Genomic DNA, 19,695 nt, shown 5'->3' on the forward strand with positions numbered 1-19,695 from the left:
TAGCTCAGTCAGGGCGGGGATGTAGCTCAATCAGGGCGGGGATGTAGCTCAGTCAGGGCGGGGATGTAGCTCAGTCAGGGCGGGGATGTAGCTCAGTCAGGGCGGGGATGTAGCTCAGTCAGGGCGGGGATGTAGCTCAGTCAGGGCGGGGATGTAGCTCAGTCAGGGCGGGGATGTAGCTCAGTCAGGGCGGGGATGTAGCTCAGTCGGTAGCGCGCTGGATTTGTATCCAGTTGGCCGCTGTCAGCGTGAGTTCGTCCCCACGTTCGGCGAGAGATTTATTTCTCAGAGTCAACTTTGTGTGCAGACTCTCCTCGGTGTCCGAACACCCCCGTGTGTACACGCAAGCACAAGACCAAGTGCGCACGAAAAAGATCCTGTAATCCATGTCAGAGTTCGGTGGATTATAGAAACACGAAAATACCCAGCATGCTTCCTCCGAAAACGGCGTATGGCTGCCTAAATGGCGGGGTAAAAAACGGTCATACACGTAAAATTCCACTCGTGCAAAAAACACGAGTGTACGTGGGAGTTTCAGCCCACGAACGCAGAAGAAGATTGAACGATCAAGGCAAAATGCCGACACAAAGGCCTGAGCCACACTAACAAAAATAAAAGATTGTTCATATGCATTTAAAAACACGTTTGCCTTCGTTTTCGAATAATAGTTTGAGTGTATACTCGCGCAGTAAGAGTAAACAAGAAATTCCTCCGATAGGAACTACACCCCCGTCAAAGGGAAATAACCTTCTCAGTTGGTGGCAGTGAGAATGGTTATTTCCCTTTGACCAACGGGGGTGTCCGTCTATACCAGGCCTTGTATAATTTTAATCCACCAATAACTCCCTAACCGTGTGTTTGACTGGTCCCAATTTTTGTAAGGACCGTCTCAGGAATGTATAGAACCTGTTCACCAAGTTTGGTGACGATCGGTCCGTTCATTCTTGAGATCTACTTGCGAACACAAACACATCGAGTGAAACCTATACACACCCCTAAACCGGGGGTGTAATAACAAAGATCTACTGAGTAAAGAGAAAACACTTGCTAGGATAGTACTGGAAACCGCACGATACATCTGCAGCGTCTGGATGTTTTGACAGTTTAGACCCTGCGTCTTTCAATATATGTAGATAAGGCCAAAAAAAAAAATAGGTCTGTTTACGGTAACCCGACCGACCCTAGTTTTTTCGCGCGACCCTAGACTTTTTTTTGGCATTTGGGAAAAAAAAAAAAAAAAAAAAAAAAAATCTTGTTTTTTTGGCAAAATAACGTAAAAATATGGTTTTTTGGAAAAAAAAAAAAAAAAAAAAATCCCGACCTACCGACCCTATTTTTTTGGCCTATGTTACCGTAAACAGACCTATTTTTTTTTGGCCTAAGGAATATTTTGCAAATTATAAAAAATAAACACACCTACTTTGCTAACAACCCTGTATCCCTACACAGTTTCTGAAAATGTTAAAGAAAGATACAATGAATAGGTCGTGTTTGTTTGTTTTTATTTGTTTATTTTTTTCTGTGTTGTTAAACAACCTTTTAGCACCAATATGCCGCCAAAAAGAAAAGCACCCAAAACACAATTCTGAGCATGGTTACTTGATCATGATAGGAAATAATGCAAAGAAAAGAGCATTCTGAGGGCATTTCTTTAAAAGTGAAAAAGCGATATGTACAGTAGAATATTCACACTTTCTCAAGGTATCAACAACATGATAATATATTAATGATATGCTCATGTACATTTATTTTTGGAAGCAATGGAGGCAGCAATCAAAACGTGAACACAAGTATCAATACAACAAGACCGACTCTTCCACAGCGCGTGTGGGCACTTCCACAGTGGAAGCCATTGGAAGAACTATCTCATCCATCCCTCTCGGGCTGGAAATCTCGCTCCCGTACCGACTGCGCGAGATCTCGCTTCCAAAGCGACCGCGGGAGTAGGCGTGGTTTACCGTGAAGTTCATGTCCACGTCATTGGTTACCAAGGCAACCTCCGGTTTTCCGCGCAAGCTCTTGCTCTGCGATTGGTCTTCGTCGTCATGAATATTCATGTGCGCGGAGAGGGTCATGTACTCGCGGGCGCGCGGGGAGAGAGAAGCGTAAGAAGCTGACATGAGGTTCTCGTAGGGGAAGCTGTCGCCCGAGGGGTGAGCCCCGCCCCCTTCCCCGCCCAGCACCCCAGTTCCAAACCCGCCCCCCGGCGAGGCCACGCCCTCCACCCTCTCGCTGTTGAAACTGGCGCGACTTTCCTTGACCCCTGTCTTGTCCAGAGACTCGTTCCGGCGTGACCCGTCTCTCGACCCCGGCCTGTGCGCATGCGCCAGAGTTTTGTAGGCGACGCCATCTTGGAAGACGGGGTCGGGAAAGACGAAGACGGAGCCGGAGTCGGTGTGCGCCGTGGAGAGAGAATCGAACCCCCGGTCGGACAGGTGGTCGGGCGCAAGGTAGGTTGGGCTGGAGCCCCAGATGGGCCACACGTAGTCCCGCGTGCGTCGCCATTTCTTCATGATCCATTTCCTGTGGGCAGAGAAAAAGATTTAGTGTGTCGCCACTTCTTCATGATCCATTTCCTGTGGGCAGAGAAAACCATTTAGTGCGTCGCCATTTCTTCATGATCCATTTCCTGTGGGCAGAGAAAACCATTTAGTGTGTTGCCATTTCTTCATGATCCATTTTCTGTGGGCAGAGAAAACCATTTAGTGCGTCGCCATTTCTTCATGATCCATTTCCTGTGGGCAGAGAAAACCATTTAGTGCGTCGCCATTTCTTCATGATCCATTTCCTGTGGGCAGAGAAAACCATTTAGTGTGTCGCTATTTCTTCATGATCCATTTCCTGTGGGCAGAGAAAACCATTTAGTGCGTCGCCATTTCTTCGTGATCCATTTCCTGTGGGCAGAGAAAACTATTTAGTGTGTAGCCATTTCTTCATGATCCATTTCCTGTGGGCAGAGAAAACTATTTAGTGTGTCGCCATTTCTTCATGATCAAGCTCATAATCTTTAGAATACAGTATAGAGACATAGAGCTTGCTGCCGCGCAAGCCCGAGAAAAAATTCCCTCTTTCTCTTTGCTGCGCTGGCCGCAAAACCCCTCCGCGCGGAGGTGTTCCCAGACACCTCGTACGCAGGGTGAATAGGCATTGTCAGTAAGGATATAATGGCCATGTTCGACCTGCTTTAATTGGTTTGTTGATTAACTGATTGACACTCATACAATCCTCGGGTAACTACATGTAGCCTCTGCACTGCAAATGTATTATTTCCACTCTCTCTTGAAGTCCTGTATATACCCCCCGCGGGTTAGGGGGAAGAATTTACCCGATGCTCCCCAGCATGTCGTAAGAGGCGACTAACGGATTCTGTTTCTCCTTTTACCCTTGTTACGTGTTTCTTGTATAGAATATAGTCAATGTTTGTAAAGATTTTAGTCAAGCAGTATGTAAGAAATGTTAAGTCCTTTGTACTGGAAACTTGCATTCTCCCAGTAAGGTAATACATTGTACTACGTTGCAAGCCCCTGGAGCAAATTTTTGATTAGTGCTTTTGTGAACAAGAAACAATTGACAAGTGGCTCTATCCCATCCCCCCCCCCTTTCCCCGTCGCGATATAACCTTCGTGGTTGAAAACGACGTTAAACACCAAATAAAGAAAGATCTTATTGAGGACAGTGGAACCCCCCTTTTAAGACCTCAAAAATCTGAGAAAATCAGATCTTAAAAAGAAGGGAGTCTTAAAATGGAGGTAAATTTACACATTTTATGAACAGAAAGTCTCAAAAAAATCAAGGTCTTAACAAGGCATAAGTCTTAATTTGGGGGTCTTAAAAGGGGGGTTCCACTGTACCATCAATGAAAGAAAACAAATAACAAAGAGACGACAAACCTTCGTCGGCTGTAGGCCAGCATGAAGATGGCACACAGGATGATGACGAAGGCTGCGATACAGGCCGCTACGATAGGCACGATGGGGTAAGAACCTGAAAAGGGTTAACACCACAGGGTAAATACACGTGACGAACACACAGAGTTTTCATTTTCATTTTCATAACTTTATGGTTCCATCGCTGGGAATGTTCAGGTCGCTTCCTCCCAGTGGAAAGCTAGCAGCCACAAGAGTCGCGCTACCCAGGTGTATGCGTGTTTAGGTGTAATCAGCGTCCTGCACTTATGGCAGAATGACCGAGGTCTTTTACGTGCCACAGTGGTGACAGGGGGTGGGACAAGGATACCGTCTCTGATTCTGCACATAAAGTTGACCGGTGTCCGACCCGGCCAGGATTCGAACCCGTGAACCTAGGATCACAAATCCAGGGCTCTACCAACTGAGCTACCGGGCCTCAAGGCTGCAACTCAAGCTGATATGATTGGCACACAGAAAAAAAGAACCTGAAACAGGTTAACATCACACAGTATGGTTACGCAGGCTGCAATATACGCCGCTCCGATACGCACGATGGGGTAAGAACCTGAAACAGGTTAACATCACACAGTATGGTTACGCAGGCTGCAATATACGCCGCTCCGATACGCACGATGGGGTAAGAACCTGAAACAGGTTAACATCACACAGTATGGTTACGCAGGCTGCAATATACGCCGCTCCGATACGCACGATGGGGTAACAACCTGACAAAAGGTTACCACCACAAGATAAATACACAAATAAGAATGGGGCCAACGAAATTGTTGTCTCCTCAGATAACAATGAAAATTCAAAATAATCTGGAGAGATTACGATCAACTCACTTTCGCTACCCATGGAAGCGCCCTCTTCAGGAATGATGGAACCGTTGTAGGTGACAGCGGGGGTGGCTCCCCCCGGGGTGGTGACGGCAGGGACAACAGGACTGTCGGGTATAGGCCATGGACACCTGACCACATCGTTCGTGTTTTCAGAGGTGTACGTTGTTTGTTCTGGGGAGAAAAAAGACATCGGAATCTCAGAACTAAACTATCATTGGGAACAGGAGGATTCTTGCTCAAGAAATTCCACTTCAAACCTTTGCGACAACCGAGAAGAATACCAGGATCAGATGAAAGAATAACAACGCGAACAAGAGCAAGAAAAACAGAAAACCAGCACTCAAGCAGTAACACGCATCAAAACAACCAAAGTATATTTAAAAAGTGATTGTGCCATTATCTCCCCTCTGCGAATATCACACAGCATGGTAATGGAAAAACAACGAATGTTTCGTTTTTTGGGGAAAAGGTCAACGTTTGACAAACTAGCCTTTCTTGTTTCTTGATTACAAAAAGACGTAAGACATATCAACTCAACCAATGTAGATAATGAAAAAAACACAGCATTCCTCTCACCGTACTGGCAGATGTAGGATTTGGACTGGTCGCACTGCGTGTCTGCCCATTCCCACTGCGCCTGCGTCGTGACCCCTGACCTCTCCAGGAACATGTGACCGCAGCCTACAACCTTATAGTCCGGGTTGTCAGAGCCAAAGACGTTGCTTTCTGTGTACAACATTATAAAGTCAAAGACGTTGCTTTCTGTGTACAACATGATAACGTCAAAGACGTTGCTTTCTCTGTACAACATGATAAAGTCAAAGACGTTGTTTTCTGTGTATAACATGAAACAGTCAAAGACGTTGCTTTCTGTGTATAACATGATACCGTCAAAGACGTTGCTTTCTGTGTATAACATGATACCGTCAAAGACGTTGCTTTCTGTGTACAACATGATACCGTCAAAGACGTTGCTTTCTGTGTATAACATGATACCGTCAAAGACGTTGCTTTCTGTGTACAACATGATACCGTCAAAGACGTTGCTTTCTGTGTACAACATGATACCGTCAAAGACGTTGCTTTCTGTGTATAACATGATAAAGTCAAAGACGTTGCTTTCTGTGTACAACATGATACCGTCAAAGACGTTGCTTTCTGTGTACAACATGATACCGTCAAAGACGTTGCTTTAGTATATCATAATAAAGTCGCAAACGTCATGGAAGGATCAGCGTTTTCCCTCGCTTTCCATCGTCTTTTTACGTTGAGATTATCTGATAGAAAAGCGACCCTACTAATTTGGAGAATATTGAGCTTACAAATGGTCTGCAAACGGAGAGTGTCTTAAAAGGGGTGTACATTTTTACAGAGGTTGTGAAACAAAATCTGACACAGCATTGTAGGTCTTTAGGTCGGGGAGTCTTGTTTGTTTGCCCTTGTTTCTTGTCTCTGGAAGTGCAGGTGGCTCCCGGCCGGGTCATACCTAAGACTTTAAAATTGGCAATCTAGTGGCTGCTCCGCCTGGCGTCTGGCATTATGGGGTAAGTGCTAGGACTGGTTGGTCCGGTGTCAGAATAATGTGACTGGGTGAGACACGAAGCCTGTGCTGCGACTTCTGTCTTGTGTGTGGCGCACGTTATATGTCAAAGCAGCACCGCCCTGATATGGCCCTTTGTGGTCGGCTGGGCGTTAAGCAAACAAACAAAACAACAAACATGCAGGTGGCTGCTTACACCAAAAACAACGCACTCACCTGGGTAGCGCAACTCTTGTTGCTGCTAGCTTTCCCCTGGGAGGAAGCGACCCCAATTTCCCAGCATTGTGATACTAATGTATAAAAAATAAATTAAATTCAAAAATAAAATAAAAGGTACCGGCAGCATAGTCCCAGGCGTGGTCAGTGGCCCCCACCCAGTAGAAAGTGTTGGACACCAGGAAGCGTGACACGATGTACATGTCGTCCAGCTTGCCCACCGTCCAGAGGTCGCCGCCCGCCGCAATGCACTGTGACCGCGCGCTGTTCCACGTCATGGGGCGCCTGTCGCGCTGAACGCACTCGCCCCGCACACGGAACTTGCATTGCGTCCCTTGGCAGTTGACGCTGTCACAGTCCAGAGAAGTGTCGTTGCCTGGGAAATGAAGTGAAAATGAAATAAAATGAAGCGAAATATGAAATGAAGTGAAATTATTGTATCTTCTTGTTGTTCTTCTTGTCGTTCGCTGTTAAATCGTCAGTCCGGACTGCAGGGCGAAACGTGCTGTCTCAATTATTGTATAAAATGACATGAATTAAACAAGAAATAAAACGGAATGAAAAATATACACTGAAATATAAGTTAATTATATAGAATTAGATACGACGAAAGAGAATTGTACACGAAACAGAATAAAACAGACCACAGGAGCAGCAATAAAAACCAGTAGTTGTGGGTTGAGGGTCGTTCCTGGGAACAATGTATGAGCAGATTGTCTTTTTCAAAACTTGAATTATGTATGCCGCGCATTTGCAGAGTGCAAGGAGGAAATAGTCGAAACGAAAGAAAACACTTACAAAAACATACGGAGGGGACCGAGAAGATCAAACATGAAACACACGTACACACAGACACAGACACAGACACAGACACACACACACACACACACACACACACACGGTAGGAGTAAGATATCTCACCAAGGCTGCACAGGAAGGGGAACTGGGAGAAGCAGGTCTTGGAGAGCAGCTCACGTGACTGGGACGTCCCGGTGTCCACAACACCGCACAGCATTTCAGTCTCGGTCAGCGTCTCGGAGCTCGTGAGGCGTATCATGTTGCCTGGAATTATAGATAGTGTTCCATCATCATCATCATCATCATCATCATCATCATCATCATTAGCATCATCATCATCATTATCATCATTATCATTATCATCATCAGCAGCATCATCATCATCATCATTATCATCATCATTTTCATCCTCATCATCATCATCATTATCATTATCATCATCAGCAGCATCATCATCATTATCATCATCATCAGCAGCAGCAGCAGCAGCAGCAGCTTCATCAACGTCATCATCACCAGCAGATTCAGCATCATCCCAATCATCATCATCATCATCGTCGTCGTCGTCGTCGTCGTCGTCTTCCTCGACGTCGACCATCACCTCCACCCCCTCTTTGGACATGTATAATTATAATGTTCAAAATATTTAGCCCTTGACTGCCACAGTACGTATCAGGTGCGTACTTTGCTATAAACAAAACAAACCAATACTCGGACAAGAGAAACAACCGCTGTATATTGCCCTTTGATTTCAAGCAAGATGATTGCCTCCCCTAGAAACCATTTTCCCAGGTTTGGTCGAATTGTCATACTTTCATGTTTGATTTATTTTTGTATTGGTCTTTTTGGACAACATTCTTCCGGCAATCAAGGGGTTAAATCTGACGTGTTCAATTTCTTAATTTCTTTCATTTTTCATAATCGCTCAATTTACCCCGACAACGACTTTGAAAACGACATACATCACCGCCACCACCACCGCAATCACTATGCCTAGCATACAGCACCTCCACCACTATGCCCAGCCATTTAACATCATCACCACATGTGTACTCACTTCGTCCCTCCCTGGCAGCAGCGATGTAGTACATAGTTGGGTCATTGTACTGGAGAAAGTCCCTACTGGACGCGTTCACTTTGTCAAGGTCCAAGCGAAAGCTGCAGAAACAGCACGGATGTTGTCTCTGCCTCTGCCACACACAAATAAACAACACGATGTTGTCTCTGCCTCTGCCACACACAAATAAACAACACGATGTTGTCTCTGCCTCTGCCACACACAAATAAAACAACACGATGTTGTCTCTGCCTCTGCCACACACAAATAAACAACACGATGTTTTCTCTGCCTCTGCCACACAGAAATAAAACAACACGATGTTTTCTCTGCCTCTGCCACACAGAAATAAAACAACACGATGTTTTCTCTGCCTCTGCCACACACAAATAAACAACACGATGTTTTCTCTGCCTCTGCCACACGGAAATAAAACAACACGATGTTTTCTCTGCCTCTGCCACACGGAAATAAAACAACACGATGTTTTCTCTGCCTCTGCCACACAGAGATAAAACAACACGATGTTTTCTCTTCCTCTGCCACACAGAAATAAACAACACGATGTTTTCTCTTCCTCTGCCACACAGAAATAAACAACACGATGTTTTCTCTGCCTCTGCCACACGGAAATAAACAACACGATGTTTTCTCTTCCTCTGCCACACAGAAATTAAACAACACGATGCTTTCTGCTATCAAGGATAATCATGGTACAGCTCAGTCTTTGGAAGCGATGTGGCGTCTTCATAGCAGGTTCCCAGCATATAAACCAGCAAACCAAAAAACAAACAAGGAAACAATCAAACAAACAGACAGACAAACAAACAAACAAACAAAGAATCAAACAATTCAATCAATCAATCATTCAATATGAGGCTTATATCGCGCGTATTCCTTGGGTACAGTTCTAAGCGCAGAGATTTATTTTTTATTTTTTTATATTTTTATTTTATGCAATTTATATTGCGCACATATTGAAGGCGCAGGGATTTATTTATGCCGTGTGAGATGAAATTTGTTCGCACAATACATCACGCATTCACATCGGCCAGCAGATCGCAGCCATTTCGGCGCATATCCTACTTTTCACGGCCTATTATTCCAAGTCAAACGGGTATTTTGGTGGACATTTTTATCTATGCCTGTACAATTTTACCAGGAAAGACCCTTTTGTCAATCGTGGGATCTTTAACGTGCACACCCCAATGTAGTGTACACGAAGGGACCTCGGTTTTTCGTCTCATCCGAAAGACTAGCACTTGAACCCACCACCTAGGTTAGGAAAGGGGGGAGAAAATTGCTAACGCCCTGACCCAGGGTCGAACTCGCAACCTCTCGCTTCCGAGCGCAAGTGCGTTACCACTCGGCCACCCAGTCCTCCAATTATGATGACGGCAGCGGTGTCATCATGGCACACCTCAAATACTGACTTTGGCGGACAGACAGACAGACGGACAGACAGGCAGAGAGACAGACAGACAGACAAGCAGAGAGACAGACAAATAGACAGACAGACGGACTCACGTGCATGATGGTGAAGGCAGCGCCGTCGTCATGGCAGACGGAGACACAGTAGTCGACACTGAGGTAGTTACTGCACACCTCAAACACTGACTTGGACGTTTCGAAGGCAGTGGAGTCCGTTGTCTCGTAACGAATTGAATTCAGTAATGTGTCTGAAGAATACAAAATTGATCATGACATTTACAATTCGAGTCTAGTTTTGTGTGTTGTTTCCCTGTTACGGGCAAATGAATGTCCCCAGTGGTAGGCGTTACGAACGCATAACTCTGTACCAGACCCAGAGGTGACAATGAATGTCCCCAGTGGTAGGCGTTACGAACGCATAACTCTGTACCAGACCCAGAGGTGACAATGAATGTCCCCAGTGGTAGGCGTTACGAACGCATAACTCTGTACCAGACCCAGAGGTGGCAATGAATGTCCCCAGTGGTAGGCGTTACGAACGCATAACTCTGTACCAGACCCAGAGGTGACAATGAATGTCCCCAGTGGTAGGCGTTACGAACGCATAACTCTGTGCCAGACCCAGAGGTGACAATGAATGTCCCCAGTGGTAGGCGTTACGAACGCATAACTCTGTACCAGACCCAGAGGTGACAATGAATGTCCCCAGTGGTAGGCGTTACGAACGCATAACTCTGTACCAGACCCAGTGGTAGGCGTTACGAACGCATAACTCTGTACCAGACCCAGAGGTGACAATGAATGTCCCCAGTGGTAGGCGTTACGAACACATAACTCTGTACCAGACCCAGTGGTAGGCGTTACGAACACATAACTCTGTACCAGACCCAGAGGTGACAATGAATGTCCCCAGTGGTAGGCGTTACGAACACATAACTCTGTACCAGACCCAGTGGTAGGCGTTACGAACACATAACTCTGTACCAGACCCAGAGGTGACAATGAATGTCCCCAGTGGTAGGCGTTACGAACACATAACTCTGTACCAGACCCAGTGGTAGGCGTTACGAACACATAACTCTGTACCAGACCCAGAGGTGACAATGAATGTCCCCAGTGGTAGGCGTTACGAACACATAACTCTGTACCAGACCCAGTGGTAGGCGTTACGAACACATAACTCTGTACCAGACCCAGTGGTAGGCGTTACGAACACATAACTCTGTACCAGACCCAGAGGTGACAATGTGTCCAACGTTGGTCGTGTGATTACTCTTCGTGCCCCCTATCCCACCCCACCCCTACCCCAACCCCCCCCCCCCCCCCCCACTCACCATCATCCCCATTCGCTCTGGTATCCAAGGTCTTCCACCCTAGCCTACGACCCTCTGTCCCCACCCAAACTTGTGCCTTCAAAAATGTTAGCTAGGATCTAAACAAAAAATGATTAAATAAATAAATAGATAAATAAATGAATAAATAAAAACGGATTTCATGGCTTGCAGCAACGTACTATTGACCCAGAACCAGTGATGCAACCAGGTGCTCGCCGCGCCGATCCAAAAGGAGCTGCCCAGTTGCTCACTGGCCGGCATGGCGGCCAGACACGCGGCCACCCGGGGTGAACTGGTCACGCTGAGGTCATCCTGCAACCGGTAGAGGTCACCCACTTTCTGCTCGCATGACTTCTGTGCCTGGATCCAGTCCTTGGCGTTGTTGGTGATCTCCAGGCATAGTCCGTTCTGTGGCAGGTAGATGGCGTTCCTGTCTCCGCTGCATGGGTCTGTCTCTGGAACAATGAATCACCTCGGTCTTTTTTGTTGGTTATGCTTTTGTCATAACCTCCTCACCCCCCACCCCACCCCCCCCCATCCCCCCACCCCCCCCCCTCCCCCCTAATCCAGCCACCTCGCCCTGAGTTCATTAGTTTTTTGGCTCACGAAGTGTAGCCTATGCGATCGTAACTTTGTCTGTCTGTGCGTTTGTGCGTGCGTGTGTGTGTGCGTGTGTGTGTATGTCTGTGGTAGAAACTTTAACATTTCCGAGTCTATGTGTGAGTGGTTATCCAAGACTATGGATAAAGCTCGCATAAGATTACGTCACGGTCAAAAGTGTTTGACGTCAATTAATGCATCATGACGGCATGCCTCCCTGTAGTCTTTCTCTCTCGCGTGGTGTGTGTGGTCTCGGTCATTGTTATTTTGAGCGGGCCGAGACTATTTGACAGTCGTGTCCCTGTAAGTAGGCTACATACAGACACAGACAGATCTAGATCAGGGGCCAGTTTCATAAGCCAGAAACACAGTCGACCAACTGCAGTTGTCCGAGAGAACCACAGTAATCCGACGTTATTGGGTTTCACGAACAAAATTTCAGTCGGTCGACTGCGGATCGTCTCACCGGAAGTCGGCTAAACACGGTGATGCTCTCCCCCCAACACTGTGTTCGGCCTACTGCGGTAAACCAAAAATAAATGTAATTATCCGCACAGTCAATGGCACAATGCTCACACTTTTTTGGCTCACGAAGTGTAGCCTATGCGATGATAAACTTTGTCTGTCTGTGCGTGCGTGCGTGCGTGCGTGCGTGCGTGCGTGCGTGCGTGCGTGTGTGTGTGATAGAAACTTTAACATTTCCGAGTCTATGGATAAAGCTCGCATAAGAAGATTACGTCTCGGTCAAAAGTGTTTGACGTGTGTGATAGAAACTATTTGAAGACGTCACATTATGACGTAAGGGGGTTAGACGTCACGCAAAGGAATTACTGAAAGTCTCGGTCATTGTTATTGTGAGCGGGCCGAGACTAATTGGCAGATCCAGGGTCTCGCTTTCTTGCACAGTTTCACCTATGCTTACTGTGTGTGTGTGTGTGTGTGTGTGTGTGTATGTGTGACGGAGTGATTGAGTTTGTGTTACTGTTTGTCGATTTCTTACGTGAGCCTTGAAGGCTTCGCCTCTTGTTTAGATTGTGAGCCAAACCTTGTGATTGTTCTTCGAAATGTATCTATCATGACGCAGTAATCCAGGAGACAAGTCAGGGTTATGTCTTGAAGACGTCACATTATGGCGTAAGAGGGTTAGACGTCACGCGAAGGAATCACTGAAAGTCTCGGTCATTGTTATTTTGAGTGGGCCGAGACTTGTTTTTTCTTCGAAATCGGCTATTTCCACGTGCGAATGAGCAAACGGAAGTGGTAATGTTGCTAAATTTAGCCCTCGACTTGGCCATTCGGATTACTGTGTACAGTCGGTCGACTGCGGTTGTCCGCGGGTGACGATGATTCGCTCATGAAACGCGCTTTTCGGTGACACGGCGATCAACCACAGTCCATCGACTGGGCAGTCGATCGACTGTCAGTCGGTTCACTGATATCTTATGAAACTGGCCCCTAGTGTCTCTCTTTCTTGCACAGTCACTTGTCACCTAAGCTTACTGTGTGTGTTGGGTGTGTATGTGTGACGGAGTGATTGAGTTTGTGTTACTGTTTGTCTATTTCTTACGTGAGCCTTGAAGGCTTCGCCTCTTGTTTTAGTTATTTAAGTGTCTAGACCTTCGCGTTATCTACAGTCAAAATGCATTGTCCGTTTTGTGGTAGGTAGATGGCGTTCCTGTCTTCGCTGCATGGGTCTGTCTCTGGAACAAGTGACAATTAGTGTTTAGTTCCTTTATTATCTAGACCGTGGCGTTGTTCAGGGCTGGATCTAGGGGGATGGAGGTCCTGGGTTCCTACCTTACCCGACAAATGTAGCTTCTTTCTACTGGAGAGACCCACAATACACCTTTCAAATGCTACATTTCACCAACATCAAGGCGGGCACGGTCCTCGAGAACCCTCTCCTGACCTTCCCCTGTACCCCTGCCTCATGTTTGAAGTCCCTCCCTCTCATACACTAGGTCCAGCCCTGGTTGTTTATTGGGACCAGGAATTGGTTTTGTGGTAGGAAGGTGGCGTTTTTGTATTCGCTGCATTGGTCCGTCTCTGCAACAACGAGCACCACGAGTTGTTGTGTTCTAAATAATCTATTTCAGTACTATTCTCTTTTAACAAAACCGTAGTATTCAGCCCTTGGAGGAAAGAAGTATTGCCCGTACTTATAAACATAGGTGGTTTGTGGGCTTCACTGCATGATCTTTTTCCGTTACAGCGACCAAAATGCTTATCTGTTTGCAATACATTCTCTGTTTATAAAGGTAACTATTTTGACTTTGACGTTGTTCTTGTGTATACTATCTCGTGAATCATGACAGATCTGTCCATTGGTTGTTTTTTTCTCATAAGCCACAAACAAATCGTCAGCCTGGATGATTTCTGATCAGAGTGGAGGCTTCTTGACTGAATTGATTTTTGTACTGACACCTACACTCTGTAACTAAAATGTTCTACTGTTGAACATACTTTCTGTTACCGGTTTTGAACACAGTTTGACATAAAATAAATCCAAAAACAAAACAACTTTGATCAAGATAAGTTTTCGTAAATAATTGTGTGTCTGTGCACTTGAAAGACCGTTGGGTCGATATATTTGTGAATGCAACGTATTTTTGTCAATAACAAACGTCCCAACAACCTACCTTTCTCTTCTTTGTTATACAGAATTTGACATAGTACATAGTTCTACTAGCAAAATAGCACACATGGTAAAAACTATTCAAAAATGGTCACAGAAAGTGTGTTCGAAAGTTGAACACTTTAAATTAGAGCGCACACCAATCTGTCAGATTCATACATAAACAATTTCTTCACTGCACAGGCACAAGAAGCAGACAGACTCAGTGTTAAGTTTTGGTATGTGTCCAAATAGGAGAAAGCTTTTATCCAATGCAAACGTCAGGATAGTTCGGTGACGGTGTGCCCAACCGTTTACATGGGTAGAAAGGTGTCTTTAATGTAACCGTGTGCCGAAACACTACGATCACCTCGGGAAGCGAAGTGCAATCAAACAGGATTGAAAATGTTAGGGCTAATTTCTTAGCCCTATAAAAACTGTTATGCAAACCCGAAGGTTTCCATGAACATACAGACAATCGGAAACCACCAGACCCCATCACAAACAGAACTCTACAAACCACAGGTGTTGACTTTAAAGGCCAACAACCCGGGTGCAGAGTCCGTTGTGAAAGGAGCGGTAGCCTCCCCTGTCACATTAAAAAGGTGAGAATCTTGAGATAGAAGGTCTTAACTCAAAACTGTCACTATACTTCAGTGGAATGCAAAGTTATTTGACTTAAGGAGTGTCAAGAAAGCATTAAAGTTTGGATAAATATATGTTAGCCGGACAGGGACCGGTTTTACGTAGCGGAAACAGGCACTTGTATGTGGAAATAAGCACAGTGAAAGTAAAGCCAAATTTTATTTTTCACGATTTCTTTGGAGCTACATCTTTCGATGCCAGTTTTTGCATCGGTCGCGCGTAGCCATATAGACTAAAGGCGCGTTTATAATCAACAACCAACAAATCCTATTAATAGCGTTTTTTTCTGAGTCACGAAATATGACTTTTTTGATTCACAAAGAAATTTAATTTAATGTTCTCATGTTCCAACTTGTTTTGTCTGCTGCTTCTAAGTAGATAAACTAGGAACAGAAATAATATTTCGCAACTTAAACAAGCACTGGCAATATCTTTTTTAATGTTATTTCCTCGTGTTTGAGATATACCGCTCCCTAGAAACGAACTGCGCATGAAAGTGTTTATATGTAGTCTCTGTTAGAACGAATTTATCAGCAATATAACTACTTCTCTCATAAAAACAGCAAAACACCCATCACACTCTTGCCACCAAAAACACTCCGAGTATGAAACTTATTAAAAAGTGTCGCACAGTTATTGCTTCATGTGTGAGTCAAAGCTGACAGACTTAACACCAACCCCACCCTGTTTAAAAGTTTGAAAATAACTAGAAAGGTCGAGAGTGGTGGGAGCAAGGGAGATAAAAAGATGTTGGGCAAACAAGAACGACTACTCTTGACACAGACGCAATTGAAGAGGCAGGGTCGCCACTTAGCTACGTCACAAAGGGAAGGAGGGAGTATGTTTGTTCTGTATACTAGAAGCGACACGGAATGAAAGAAATGGATGTATGGATGTCTCGCCGTGGTGAACGATAGAAATCCTTGGCTGATGCAGCTTTCACTTCGTGGATTAGACGTTGAACATTGAACACACCGTTTTAAGACCACCACAAATCTGAGAAAATCAGGTCTGAAAAGGGAGGGAATCTTAACTGGGGGTAACTTTACAGACTTTATCTTAAAAACTCATCATAATCATGATCCTTTTGGGAAAAATCGCTGTAGGTCCACTGATGATCGGTCGCACGTCGTTACAGCAAGGGGGGACGTAATATAGAGGTCACTTTACTTTACTTTATTTGGTGTTTAACGTCGTTTTCAACCATTCAAGGTTATATCGCGACGGGGAAAGGGGGGAGATGGGATAGAGCCACTTGTCAATTGTTTCTTGTTCACAAAAGCACTAATCAAAAATTTGCTCCAGGGGCTTGCAACGTAGTACAATATATGACCTTACTGGGAGAATGCAAGTTTCCAGTACAAAGGACTTAACATTTCTAACATACTGCTTGACTAAAAATCTTTACAAAAATTGACTATATTCTATACAAGAAACACTTAACAAGGGTAAAAGGAGAAACAGAATCCGTTAGTCGCCTCTTACGACATGCTGGGGAGCATCGGGTAAATTCTTCCCCCTAACCCGCGGGGGGTTAATATAGAGGTTCAAAATACAAAGAAATAGCACGAAATAATCCGCCCAAGATAAATGGGTCGTAAGGTGGAGGGTGTCGTAAAGTAGAGGAGTCGTTCTGGGAGGTACCACTGTAGACTTAAAACGGCCGGTCTTCAAGGGCGGGTTTCAATGTATGTTAGGCCACAAAAAAATAGTCTGTTTACGGTAACCCGACCGACCCTATTTTTTTCGCGCGACCCTAAACTTGTTTTTGGCATTTGGGAAAAAAAAATAATAAAAATAACGTAAAAATATGGTTTTTTGGAGAAAAAAAAAAAACCCCGACCTACCGACCCTATTTTTTTTGCCTATGTTACCGTAAACAGACCTCTCTTTTTTGGGCCTTACTGGACTGTCAACTGTTGCAGCAACTTATTGCAGAGTCAGCCATGCTTTTGATCACGCTGGCCATATTTGTTAAACCAGTTATCTCTCTACAACTAAGAATCTTTGCTAACTGGTCAAATCAAGTGATTACTTATACGAGAAAACATATGTCAAACGAAATAACAAGCGGCAGGTGTGACCGGTTACCGACATTATTTCTGTGTGTGTTTGTGTGTCTGTTTTTAATGTTTTTAGCAGTAAAATGTGCAATCTGTGTGGCAACTGGCTAACAAATGTCGGCACGTTTCTCAGTCTCACAGATTATAAAGTTTTTTTTGTTTTTTTAGTGTGAATTATACGTTATGGCAAGACCAGACTATATTCACTACAACTGCTGGTCTTCATGGAACAAACAGTCAATACCAATCTAAAAATAAACCACGAAGGCGTAATTGGTTTAAACACAATTTAATTCAAAATAAATACCATGAAACAATCAATGGTACGTAAACAACTATAGGGCACGAACTCAAGCAAAAGTGTATACAACGTGACCCAAACCAACACAAATCCCGCAATGTGGACATGACAATAATAAACCAGGCAGAATTAATCGACAGGCGGGATTTTTTGTATGGGGGGGTGTGGGGGGGGGGGGGGGGGGGGTGGGGGGGATATGGGGCATGTACACAAACAAAACAAAGGAATATAAAGAGGAAAACATTCAGGCAACCAAATAAGGAAAAATGGAAAGACTAGGACGCAAGCGCGATGGAAAGAAAATAGCAACTTTGTAAAATGCAGCGTGAGTTTTCAAAACATATTTACGGGTGGATTTTTGTGTGAGGTTGAAGCGATCTCTGTATTTGATGCATAGTTTCTATCGTATTAGTTATTATCGTCAGTATTCATGGTAGAATCGCTTTCATATATTTATTGTCAAAGTCAGAGAAAGACTGATCTCATATTAAATCGCAACCCCCGTAAACCCCGCAGACAAGAAACCAACCAGCCAACCAACAAAAACAAGAAATTCCTTCGAGGTAGGAAAAACACCCCCGTTGGTCAAAGGGAAATAACCATTCTCACTGCCACCAACTGAGAGGGTTATTTCCCTTTGACCATTAATATGTCACTCTTAATCTTAATCCACCAATAACTCCCTAACCGTGTGTTTGACTGGTCCCAATTTTTGTAAGGACCGTCTCAGGAATGTATAGAACCTGTTCACCAAGTTTGGTGACGATCGGTCCGTTCATCCTTGAGATCTATATGCGAACACAAACACACAAACACACAAACACATCCACCGAAACCTATACACACCCCTATACCGGGGGTGTAATAACAAACAGATATGAACAATGCATTTGCGATACACACAAACACAACACATTGCACACGCCCGTATTCATGTTTGTCAATTGTGCATTTAAAATAAATATAAAGCACAAGTACATATACCACTTCACATCGACGCACGTGCAATAGCAAATCACTCTCGTGATCAATATTCAGACAGGCAGAAAGACTAACAGACAGACAAACAGACAGACAGACAGACAGACAGACAAACAGACAAACATAGGTGCAGGCAGACGCACGGACAAACGCGCTTAGGCGCTCGCACCTTCAATAAACCAAAACTGTGTTGCACACGTGCACACACTCACAGACACAATCACAGTAATCTCTTCAAAATCCTATCAAGTTAAAACAATACTTTTACCCTATTTCAATAGCAATGAATACATATACTTACGCGCACGCACGTTTACAGCAACACCCAAAAGTCCAAGAACAAGCAAATCCACCAGAATTTGACCCAATCTTGGGACAGCCATTCCAGACAGTTTGAAGATCGGCAGATCCCCACAGCTGAAGGATATCGACCTGTCAAGATGCCGCACTAAATGTCCCCGTGATTAACACTCAGTTAAGCACTCAGCGCCACGCTTCATTGATTTGTGAAATCTGCTAATGACGCGACAAGGCAGGTTCGCTGTCCTTTGCCGTTGTCTCGGCTAAACTGTCGTCGTGTTTGTCTCGGCTGGCATGTGAAGAGGTGTCATGCGCAGACGGCTGTCAGTCTCGTTTGGAAAACAAGTATGGCGTTGATAATACACATGTTATGTATGTATTCTTTCTACTGTAATTAATGCCGCTGAGATTTGTCCCATGAGCTTTGCTACAGATGCAAGCTTTTAACGCTCTCAGCCCGTTAACCTATAAAACTGCGGACGCCCTAGGGGCAAACTTAGTAACCAAACATCATTGTCGTTTTGGGTTCAAATACGAGAAGTGCGCCGAAGTCTGTACACTAGGAATATGGTGGTTATTCTCCACAACCCTTTTAGAAATAAAAAGTTGTAAACACGGTACCTCGACACTAAGTTTCGTTCGCGTTAGAAATCTACACATTGGGTGGGATCAGCCCGACATTTCGCTCTTTCAGATGTGTATTTGCCGAATCCCTATATGGTGGGTAAATAGAAGCGTGCAAATTGGTTCTGAGTGTATCATCACGTCGCAAATGAAAACCTTGCAGACCTTGTTCCCACTACATTCACTGAAAGGGTGGAGTTTGTACAGTTTAAAAATCACCCAAGCATACGATTCTCAAATGGGGTGAATATGGATGGGCAGTGGGCTGGTGGAGTAGGGTGAATGCGGGGGGGGGGGGGGGGGTGAGGGTGCGTTAGTGGTACGATGGTGGTGGTACAGGATGTAGAAATATTTACGGGCATACAAAGTCTGTATCCTTCCCTGGCTTCACAAAAAGAGACTCCGATAACAAATGAAGGCACATGCCCGTGCCCCCCCCCC

General features: G+C 44.8%; 1 protein-coding gene across 1 annotated transcript; it reads right to left on the bottom strand.

The window, feature by feature from the left end:
* Window positions 1–84: 84 nt before the first annotated feature.
* On the bottom strand, window positions 85–19,323 carry LOC138976634 (uncharacterized). Its single transcript, XM_070349505.1, has 10 exons — window positions 18,632–19,323; window positions 11,306–11,581; window positions 9,889–10,040; window positions 8,362–8,494; window positions 7,428–7,568; window positions 6,628–6,882; window positions 5,327–5,476; window positions 4,754–4,921; window positions 3,891–3,984; window positions 85–2,523 (listed from the first exon to the last, which is right to left on the bottom strand). The coding sequence occupies exons 1-10, from the start codon at window positions 18,711–18,713 to the stop codon at window positions 1,794–1,796; spliced, it is 2,181 nt and encodes a 726-aa protein (XP_070205606.1). The 5' UTR covers window positions 18,714–19,323; the 3' UTR covers window positions 85–1,793.
* Window positions 19,324–19,695: the final 372 nt, after the last annotated feature.

The sequence above is a fragment of the Littorina saxatilis genome, linkage group LG9 (assembly GCF_037325665.1).
Source record: "Littorina saxatilis isolate snail1 linkage group LG9, US_GU_Lsax_2.0, whole genome shotgun sequence".
NCBI lineage: Eukaryota > Metazoa > Mollusca > Gastropoda > Littorinimorpha > Littorinidae > Littorina > Littorina saxatilis.